Here is an 11,705-nt window from a genome sequence, read left to right on the forward strand (position 1 = left end):
TCATTCAGCTTCGGCTTAACCTACATAGAGGTTTAACCTATCCTAACCTAACAAAACCTGACCTAACCTAACCGATTACGCTGGCAACTCTGTTCTTGCGTATAGTATAAATATATCCCTTAAGTGTAAGAAAAGCAGAGAGAAAAAAATTTTGAATAAAACTCTTATTCATTTGCATTTTTAACCCCCTACCGCCCTTAAGACTTTCTTTTATTCTGAATTTTGAGATATTTATGCATATTATTCCTATGGCTGAATGTATACAAAACTAAAATTCTAGCTCATTACCGTCCTGACTTTCATGTAAATCCTTGCGTTAAAAATTGCTGTTCGTCTCAAAGTCATATTTAAAAAAACTCAAGTCTTCCAAACGTTACATATATGTCACTGTGGGCAGTAGAGGGTTAAGTTACAGTTCTACATTTCAATTTATACAAACATTGTCAGGTCAATTGAAATGGCTCAATTCTACTTGTAGTTCTAAGTTTCTTCAAATGAGTAATGTGCGTCTAAATTTTTAACCACCTGTAGTACAATGAAATGAATTTTATTGTGTTACAACGGGAACACTTAAGTTAAGTTGTGTTGCTTTAAGCAAAATTTCGTTAGGTTCTGTTAAGTTAAAGTCATTTGTAGGTTAAGATCGAGTTAACCTATTAAATATAGCACACATTTAAGACTGAGAATCGTACGCTTACATAGCTACACGTGTGGTTGAGTTTCATTCGGCTAGGTTATAGATGCTTCTTTTGAATTTAGAGTAAATCAATTTTTGTTATCCTCTCCCGAATATGTCCCGGATAGACTAGGGTAAGCATTCACAATAAAACTTGTTTTGTTTTTCATAGGTATACAACGAGATAGGTACCGTTTAGACCCAGATATTCAAATTAATTTTGTTTTTGTCGCAAAGAGGTCCCTTATGGTACCGGGCAAATAGATGGTCACAACAGACCCCTATACAAGACTTATCCGTTTTCTATCAGGGTCGTATCCGGTTTCTGTCGGATCCTATCCGGCATTTTAAGCAGGGATCCGTATTTCGGCTGGCCTCACCAATTAGAAACGATGTACACGTGATCCAACTCTCCCTTGAGGATCTCTAGTCACTTAAATTAAGTGTCTATCTCATCCTTTCATGTATTCTATATGAAACGATAGGGGGAAATATCGACAATGTTGGAAATGGAGTCGGTTCATTGATTGTAGTACGAAAGAGGGTTCGATATAGAGATTGCATACTTGAAGCTTCAATAACTAATTTAAATTCCTTCTTGTACTTTAATGTAAAATTTAAAACAACGAACTGCTCAGCCACATCTTACGGTACTTCTGGTATTTTATGTTTCATGACAACTTTTCGTCAATTAATTAAGATATTACCCCGCAGACTTTTACTATAGTTTAGCCATTCCATAAAAAACGATTTTCTGGTTTAAGAAGTGCCAATAATAACTTTAATATGTTTATTGGAATTCACCTTAAACACTATTTTTAAACACATAGCTCATAAAGCGATTCTACAGCATCACTTACCAACTTCTTCCTGCTGATAGTTTTTGATAACTTCTGCCAGCTCCATATTTCCTGCGATAACAGCAACTTGGTAAGGTGTCTGATTAGCGTAATTCAGGCTGTCTTTTTGAGCGCCTCGAAAAAGAAGCTGACGAATGCAAGAGGAATCCGTATTGTTAACGGCACAAACATGAAGAGGCGTATTGCCGGATGCATTTCGAGCATTCATATCTGCTCCATAAAAAAGCAAATGGTCTAGGTGTTGCACCAGGTTATTCCGACAGGCCTGAAAAATAACGTTTTATGAAACATCGTAAATATTATTTTAAATCTACATATTTAAAATTATTAGAATTAAATTCTAAGAGATTTAGGAAGAATTTTCGGTTAAAACGTTGTCAAGGGAAACCTTTGCCACAAAGGTTTTATGTTTACAAAAAATTAATAGTTCGGTTAACTAAATATGTAGGTGGATTCCACGTAAGATAAACATTTACTTCAATAATTGTTTGTAAATGCCAGATATTTTTATTTATTTTATAAAAGGCATATAGAATACCTACTAACAATTTTTATAATGAAATGTATTAAAACGAATAATTGCAATTTTCCTTTTGTGATACATGAGATATTTTCATAATCAAGATTTGCGGTAGAGAATCGCCGCCGAGTACAGAAACTTTTTTTTATGGGAACAAAACATTGAACAATCATGGATAAAGGACTCCTTTTAGGTTTTCGGTGAAATTTATAACTGATTTTAACTGCATTTTGAAGTTAGCTATTCAACCCATTGGGAGAAAATTATGATTTGATATTCATTTGTATTAAAAAATAAAAATTCAGAAATGATAAGACAAAAAATTTGGTTCATTAATAAAGATATCGAAATTTCCTTAAATACGTACGTTGGGAGAATATATTGTTAAAATTAGGTGTCGATCAGTTGGCTAGATTTCGCCATAGATACAGGTAAAAATGTTAATTTTTATTATATTCAACGATAAGTAACAATTTATCTATGGTCGTACTGAAATTGTATATCGGATTATAGGCTCTCTCTAAGACTCTATGTAGGTTTATGTCAAATTGAATGGGATTTGATCGATTTCATGGTTGAGGGGTGGCTTCGCATTTTGCTGGTTCGCTACTTATTTCTGGTATAATCAGGCATGGTGGCCGAAAACGTAATTTAAAAAATTCCCAGATTCCTCCTAGCCCAATTTTTCATTTTCCCTGCCCAGTAATATTCATATACCAGCATTTTAATTCTGTAACATGTTTAACATAGGACATTTTATAAACAGAATAAAACAATATTTCAGATAATAATTCAAAATCTTCAAATTTCTTTCTTTATTTTTAACCAAAAAAATTACATTATCTTTACTTAATGTCTTAGCTCGCTATACTTATGGATCTTGGTTTTATAAGTTACCTAAAAGTTTCGTTTAACTGGACTGTCAGATTGATTCGGATGTAGTGATCCGTTTGGGTAGTAACATCTTAATATAAGATGTAATCTTTGTTTTATAAAACGGGAATTGAAATGTTTCTATAGAAAGACATCTATTCTGTTAAGAGTTCTAGGTTTAGGGCAAGTTGCTGATGTATAATGCCCCGTCACATCATTGTGTCTGTGCGTATATTCTCTCTGAGCCATTACATGACCGATCAACCACGTCTTCATGTAACACGTATTTGTGATGATTTCTGGTGCTGACAACCCTGTCCTGAATCGCAATGGCAAATCTTTTCGTTTCTAAATACAAGACGCCATTCCTCAATCAAATATTGGGTGCGTCACTGTCCACTTTATGTTGATCTAACGTTTTGGGATGCACCCCGTGGATAATCTTCGGTCTTCATTGCGTTTCTAGTTCCTCTATGGTTTCTGCGCGGATCTTTAAGACCTCTTCTGAGGACAATATCAAGGGTGTGTCGTCAAGAGCCGCGTTACAGATGGCATTGTAAAGCGGAACATTTCAATGGCTATTAAAATAGTTTCGCATCTGTATAACTTACACAGTTTCCTAACATCTACAACGCCCCTACTCCCTCATGTCGTGATAGAACTACCCTTTCAATCGCCGACTTACTGTGGTGCATTCGGTACTTCGTCATTTCTACGTGGACGTTTTTGTTTAACCCTTTAAGTTCGGTATTAAACCACTTGATGAGCCTCAACGAGTACGCGAGGACAGGGATTGCATAGGTGTTGATTGCCATGATTTTGTTTGGAATATTTATGTGAGAAGTTGTCGGCCCCAGCAGCTACGACCGAGGTTCCTTTAAGCAACCAATCCCGACGCAATCGGAATTTCTACGTCGTCCTCTCTTGCTCCTTCTATCCCAGAAGCTAAGCAAGATGAAGGTGCTTGAGATATCTCACTCTTTCGTAACTTATGTCAGAAGCAACTTTTGGAACATCCAGAGGAGAAGGATCTACTAATTACTCCTGAAGAATTGAAGAAAGTTATCGCTAGAACTTAGAACTATTCAGCGCTCGGGCCAGATAAAATCAACAACTTTTGGTGGAAGATTACTTCTACGCACCAACATCTAGCTCGTATGCTGTACATTTAGTTTCGACTTTTTTTTGTATTATTTAGCGAAGCAAGTCACAGAAATGAAGGACAAAGGTTAATTTCCATGACTTCCATTCGCTACTTCCCATGTGGAAAAGTTGATTGGGGCTAGACTGGGCCCCAAGTAGATTGCTCAATTAATACTTGGGCCCCAATTGGGCAGCCCAATCAATGCCCAACTTGGCTACTGTCTGGGTTGTAGCGGTCAGCCCAACGAATGCCCAGTTTGAGGTAACATTCTAGGCCTTAATATCTTCCAACAGTTTCTTCCAACAGTCAGCTCAGTCTTAAAAGCATCTGAAGTTGTGTTTTCTGCAATATATTTGGTTTAGCACAAATACTCAACTGAGAATGGGAAATAGGACAGGACTCGACTACAAGAAAAAATGGCGTTCCCAACTACTTTAGTATATACGACAGAACTTGTCTGTGGCGTTGCGACTCACGCAGCCGCATACATTAACTAATATAGGCGGGGTTTTCACAATTATCAAATGCTTGCTTTACAAAAAATGTTGATTTATTGTTATTTCACTTTAAAATGAACTATACTCTGCTGATCTCTTTTTTAAAAGAGAAATATCGATTTCAATTTAAGCCTTAAATCTAATTCGGGAACAGTTTCATTATTTCATGCAAATTACAAAATATAATATGTAAAGTATATTATAAATTTACCGTAATGTTAAAAGGAAATGTTAATGTATGAACAATATTTAATGTTCAGAAGTTCTTTTTAACTATGAGAGAGAAAAAAATTTCCAGGAAATTAGTTTACTTTAATATTTTCCAACAAAATATAATTAACAAGCAATATTCGTAAATAATTCATTCACTATGTAAGTTTATAGTTTAAGAATTATTTTATTTATATAAATGAAATATGACTGCTAGATTCTGCTCGTATCGCTCATTATTTTTCAACCCGTGTGCCTAATTTATTATTCGCGCGGGGCTTTGGTCGAATTATCCCGATTATTTATTTATTCCTGAACGGATTCAGTTTACAATAACTTTACCGAAGTAAATAGCAGCTGACAACAGCCGATATTTCATCTCTCTACTGCCCTCTATCGATAACTGAGGTTACATCTTGTGCATTCTGTGCTGGAATTGCATCCACTGACTCTTATGATTAAAATAATCTGCCAATTAATTTATGATACCCACTATGGGCCTTCTATGGGTATGTCCAATGTGAGCACAATTAAGAAATCAAACACTAAGGGCCGATTCCATCAATTGTGATTAAATTTTAATCATTGATTTAGTTAGTTTAATTAGCGCATTTTGTTCCATGAACGTTTAAAGGCCGATTCCACCAACTGTGATTAAATTTGTAACAATGATTAACTTTGTTTAACCAGCACATTGCGTTCCACCAACTTTTAAACCATGATTAAAGGAGCCAAATCGTCGATTAACTTGACCGGCCATTTTTGTCGGGTTAGCGAGTTAATAAGAATTATAGGCAAGCAACATGACTTCAAAGTTGAATTTCAAGAGTAGTGTGACAGGATAATGTGAAATATGGATGGAATTTATAACAATATTTTATCTTCATCTGATGATGAAGATGACTTTGGATATGAGATACCGCTCCGAACATTTGAAGAACGAATCAATTATTTAAAGAACGAATCAATTATTTTAAATCTTTAGTTGATTTGGATGTCACTATTGCGATTTCGTTTATCGAAAAAGTACGTTGAAGCGCTGCTTGTCGAAATTGAATACGATTTGCTACATGCTACACAAAAGTAGGTATGGCAGTTTATCTCGTCAACATATAAAATTACCTACAATGCCAGAATAAATAACAGCTGCACAGGTCGATTTTTATGCAACAGCTTTTTTCCCAGAGTTATTCCGGCATTAGACTGAAAGCACGTTAAAGTTCAATCTTTCGGTAAGTAATAATAGTTTATTTTACTTTTTGAACTTGATAATTTATCTGGAATCTTTAATGTGATTTTTTTGTACTATAATGTGCAGGTGGAGATAATGCAGATGTGTTTCGGAATAAGAAAGGCTACTTTTCTATAAATGTACAGGCCACTTGTGATTTCACTTGAAATTCATAAGTATTGTTGCACGTTGGCCGGGAGCAGCTCATGTTTCGACGGTTTTCCGAAACCCTAGACTACGTGCTCGATTGGAAGCTGGAGTTGTTGGTGATGGATCACTCTTGGCAGATAAAGGTTGTGCATTAAAGCCATAACTCATAACCCCATTACAAAATACTCAAAGTTCGGTAGATCATGTCCATCCGGTGATAGTAGCGACAGCAGTTTTACATCATAAAGCACGTGACGCTGCTGAGCCAATGCCTCCTCATGATCAAATTTTAAATATACAGTGGGATGTCATTTTGAATGTAAGTGTACATACTCGCGGAGATGTGGAGCCAGATGAGGATCAGACACGCGTACTTCTTAATTATAATACTTCATACTTTATAATTTCGCCTATTATTTCCAATTTACACTTTATTTTTGTTTAAGCCTACTGCGGTGACGAAGACTTAATATTTACCCCTAAACCCTTAAACCGAATATGCATTTCTGAGAAATAATTTTTGTGGGACTGTATTTTTCAGAATCAAGCATAGTAAATACATATGTTAAGATCATTAATAAATCGTAAAACTTGCTTGAGATGCATGTAATAATAATTTTACTGACTGTTTACCATTTTATATTATTTTATCGTATGATTTTGGAATAAAAAGTGAAAAAAATGTTCTGCCATCATGAATTAATCACATTCTCAAAATAATAATGTAATACCATATGATATAGAATGAAATAATAAATTCATTGTTTCTAATTTTGATGGAGATGAACTTACAAACCAAAAAACAGCGAAATATAAGAAGAAGAACAAATTATAGTAATATTGTCCAGAGTTAGCAGGGAGAAATATTTTAAAATAAATTCATAAAATAAATTAATTTTCGATTTTTTATTAAGTCAGTCTATTCACAATAACATAATAACATTATCACATATGCAGATGGAAATAATGTTCAAAACATTGAACATTATTTCATCGCACCATTCCACACTGCACGCCCGCCGTACTTAAATCTATGAAAAAAATGAAATATACAAAAAACACTTTTAAAAGCAGAAAATCAATTATTTCATACTTGCTTACGCAAAATTGCAATTTTTAATTCCTGCTGAATTAGAGTATTTTTTAAAACCTCCCTCTCCAGTTTAGCTTTTTCCTCAGCTTCTCTTTTTAATACGTTGATGTACTCTAATTTTTCTTGAATTAAGGCTTCAACCTCCTCAGAGCGTTTTCTATATCTTTGGTTGCTCGTCTTCTTTATTTTTCGCCCAAGCACAATCTTGTCCAAGCGAACCTGTTCCCTTTGTGCAACAGTAGCTGCTAATGCTTGCCTCTGCGTGTTGTTGAAGTCTGAAGAAGTTCCTCCTTGAATCTTTGCATTAGAGCAAATCTGCAACGCAGGACTTTTCTTTCTCTTCAGAATTGCTGAATTCCAGTGGGGCCACTCCTCCTGATCGAGGATGTTCAGTGCCTGAAAGAAATTCATACGATTATGAAAATAATTATACAATATTTTATTAGGGTGTTCCAAAAATGCATTGCAAATTTTTTTTACGCTAGAGGGCAAGACACCTCCAAAAAAGTTTCTATTTTCGGGGATATTTCGAATTTTCGAAAAATTCAACTCATGTTCAATGTGGCCCCAAATATGATCCAAAAAGTAAAAAAACTACATTTTTACGTTTTATTGTTACTTTTTAGCAACTTCCGTCGTCTTTTTCATACAAATAATTACTAATGGACAACTTGAATATTCACCATGAGTTTTTAAACAATTTTCAATTGCCTTGAAAATGTTAATTACTTAAAACATTATTTATTCCCAACAAACGCACAAATAATAATATTTTCTTAATTAAATGCAATATTTTGTCATTTTTTGGAGTAGTATATTTTTCTAAAAACATTACGTAAATGTTTGAATAATTATTTATGTCTACATTTAAAAATTATAAAAATTAAACCAGATTTCGCGTTTTTCAAATTAGTGTCCATTGATACTTTTTGTTGTATGATTACATAATTTTGATACATTTCTTCTAATGTTTGACACATTTTTATTTGTTTAAACAATTTTTATTTGCTAAAGCAGTTATTTTGCGATAACTAAAAAAATGAAATAAAACACATATAATTAACTACGATTTTTAAAGTATTTTTGGAAAAGTAATGATTTAAACAAATTATATTTGTTTAAAGTAATAAACAGTGGTTCATGTATTCTTTCTGTACACTACACAATCAGAAACATAATTGAATGTATTCTGTTTTATTTATTTTTTTAGTTATCGAAAAAACTGCTTGAGAATATAAATATTGTTTAAACAAATAGAGATTTATTAAACACTAAAAGAAATGTATCAAAATTATGTGATTATTCAGCAACACGTCGCATAGGATACTAATTTAAAAACAAATTGAAGGTCTCCGGCTTAATTTTTAGAAATTTTGAAGAGATAATAAATATTTGTTTAAATAATTACTTAATGTTTTTAGAAAAATATAATACTTCAAACAATGACTAACAATTACATTTAAATCAGAAAATACAATTATTCTTTACATATTTTTGGAAAAAATAATTTTTTAAATAATTTACATTTGTTTAAAAAATCATGGGAAATGTTCTAATTATGCATTAGTAATTATTTGTATGAAAAAAGGACGGGAATTGCTAAAAAGTACAAATAAAAAATACAAAATGTAGTTTTTGGATTTTTTCGGTCATATTTGGGGCGCTGCGGGCAGGGTGAGTATGGGTTGGGAATAAATGTTAATAATATGGTTTTATTTCGTAGACACACCTCTTCAATCCCTAAATATTTCGGCACGTTTCGATGAAACCCGGGAACATGAGTTCAATTTTTCGAAAATTCAAGATTTTCCCATATTAATTTAATGGGATTTTGAAGTTCCCAGTCGCACGTGTTAATATTCGAATTTCGAAAAAACTACTGATTCTCTTTCTCCGGAAATTGAAATTTTGAACCACTCTAATATTATATAATACAGTATCGGTCAATATAGTCAAATTTTCCCTAACCATGAACAATTATTTGAAAAATACCATAAAGTCACTTTTTCCTATGCATTTTCCTATGCAAATTAAAAATCATTAAAAATCAAAATTAGAGGCCACCTACCTTTGTATTTTGTTCTTTCTAACATAAAGTTATAAAAATTAGATCGAAAATGAGCACAGGGATTTTGGCCATTTTAAATGACTTCTCAAGACTTACACAAATTTTAAGATAATTAACATTTAACAATATTCTTAGGCTCATTTTAACTGTAAATTTCTATAGAATGACGCCAACTCATCAGAATACTCAGATAATTTTTTTCGTGCATCATTAAAATCGAATCATGCGAATTTTTCCAACTTTTTTGTCCCAGCTTAAACTTTTTGCAAATTGTATACAAAAATTACATCATTACACAGCCACACAAAAAAAAGTGTGCGGATCTGGTAACAAGACACACGTATTCCTACGGATTTTGGGGCGCTGAATTCAAGTTCGGTATCAAAAATCACCCATCACGTCATGGTTGTGCCATAACCTCAAAAAATGACGAAAAATCATGCACTGAGGCAAATAAATTTCAAAATAATTCCACTGATGCAAATTTCCACTCCAAAAACATTTCGACAACTGTGAAGGATCAACCCTTGCCTGATATCAACTTATTTAACATAACTTTACCCAACAGAACCTGACCTCACCTAACCTGAATTAACAGAAATTTATTGAACTACACGTAAAGCTGTGGAAGCATATTTTCCCAGTAGCAAATGTGTGCTACATCGAATGGGCCAACTCGAGCCTAACCTAGAAATAAATCTAACCTAGCCTAACCTAAATTAACCTCACGAAACGAAATTAAAGTGATTGTGTTGTCCCGTTGTGTTTGCGGTACCGTTTCATTCAACTTCGGCTTAACCTCCATAGAGCTTTAAACTATCCTAACCTAACAAAACCTGACCCAACCTAACCGATTACGCTGGCAAGCCTGTTCTTGCGTACTTTCATATTTTGACGTTGATAGCAGTAAATGTCTGGAGTTTCGAAACCGCTTGTTGCTAGCATTATTCGCCTGTGTCTGTAACCAGGGCATCTCCACGTGGTGACGGTGGGCAACGGATCCACATTGGCTGAGTCCCTGGGTAAACGGCGTCCATGCCTTCATGGCAGACACAGGTAAAAAGTGTATTACGATGCAGGGAAAAACTCCAGTATCGGCGTCTGGTCAGGTTGGGAAAGCGGGCTCTCCGACGTCGTCATCATGCAACAAGGAAAAAAACCGCGAGCTTTTCTCAATCGCATGCCTGCAAGAATAGCTCAGATTCATTCTCTTACATTTGCAGTAAATATGAAGTGAGCAGTTTGCGAAAATCAATCGACGAGGAAGTGAAAACTCTTTACGAAAAGTGTTTGGACCGTAAATTGCTGCACCAAGAAACAAAGTGGGTTCCTCACGTCATTTGCAATTCCTGCAGACTTATGTTGTATCGTCTAAAAAATTCAAACAACGAAAAGTACCGCAAGTACTCTTCACCAACCACATGGAAAAAACCCGTTATTGCGAAAGACTGTTACTTAAACATGAATTCCGTCAAAAGGTTCAACGCCAAAAATAAAAATAACATTTCGTACATTAATGTGTGCACAGTCACAAGAGCAATTGAAATCAATAGAAATGAACGCTATACTGATTTAAGCGCCTTAGAAGATGATAGAATGGAAGTTGAAAGTCAACGTCATGGAGACGGTAGTGAAACCAGTGATCGAACAAAAAATAGTTCTGATGATTCCGATGAAAATGACGAAAAAGATGGCGAATACGGCGTGCATAAAATAAAATTGAAGGTTCCAATATTAGTGTCGCAACTAAAACTGAATGATTTTATTAGAGATCTTGGATTACCGAAAGACGGCGCTAAATTTGCCGTTTCATTTCTAAAAAGAAGAAATCTTCTAGAGCCAAAGACAAAAGTTTCAATCTATCGCGACAGGGACAAAGAATTCAGAAAGTTTTTCGTTAAAGACGAAGAGACCTCTTTAGTGTGCTGCACTGACGTTGACGGACTAATGAACCACTTGAAGAAAAATGTGTACAGAGACGAAGAATGGCGACTTTTTATTGATTCGTCAAAACGCAGCATTAAGGCTGTTTTACTGCATAAGACGAATATTTATGCTCCTATCCCTATATCTTACTCAACGGTTATCAAAGAAGAATATAACAATGTTAAAATGCTTCTTGAAAAAGTTAATTACACGAATCACAAATGTAAAATATGTGGTGATCTCAAAATCATAACAATGATATTAGGCCAACAATCGGGTTTCACGAGAGAGCCATGCTTTATATGCCTGTGTAATAGCAGAGATCGAGCCAATCATTACAGCAAAAAACATTGGCCTTTAAGAGGTTCATTCAAACCTGGTTCTCATAATATCATCAACCAAAGCCTCGTTGATCCAGAAAAAATTTTACTACCACCCCTCCACATAAAGCTTGGGC

At 34.3% G+C, this 11,705-nt stretch overlaps 1 protein-coding gene across 8 annotated transcripts in view; it reads right to left on the bottom strand.

The window, feature by feature from the left end:
• Positions 1-11,705, bottom strand: part of LOC117177559 (SH3 and multiple ankyrin repeat domains protein 3) — a 542,967-nt gene that overhangs the window by 153,542 nt on the left and 377,720 nt on the right. For all 8 annotated transcript variants that reach the window (XM_033368366.1, XM_033368371.1, XM_033368368.1 and 5 more), the window contains one exon: positions 1,537-1,801. In XM_033368366.1, coding sequence (XP_033224257.1) covers positions 1,537-1,801 — 265 coding nt within the window. The remainder of the gene's footprint in view (positions 1-1,536; positions 1,802-11,705) is intronic.

The sequence above is a fragment of the Belonocnema kinseyi genome, chromosome 7 (assembly GCF_010883055.1).
Source record: "Belonocnema kinseyi isolate 2016_QV_RU_SX_M_011 chromosome 7, B_treatae_v1, whole genome shotgun sequence".
NCBI classification, from domain to species: Eukaryota; Metazoa; Arthropoda; class Insecta; order Hymenoptera; family Cynipidae; genus Belonocnema; species Belonocnema kinseyi.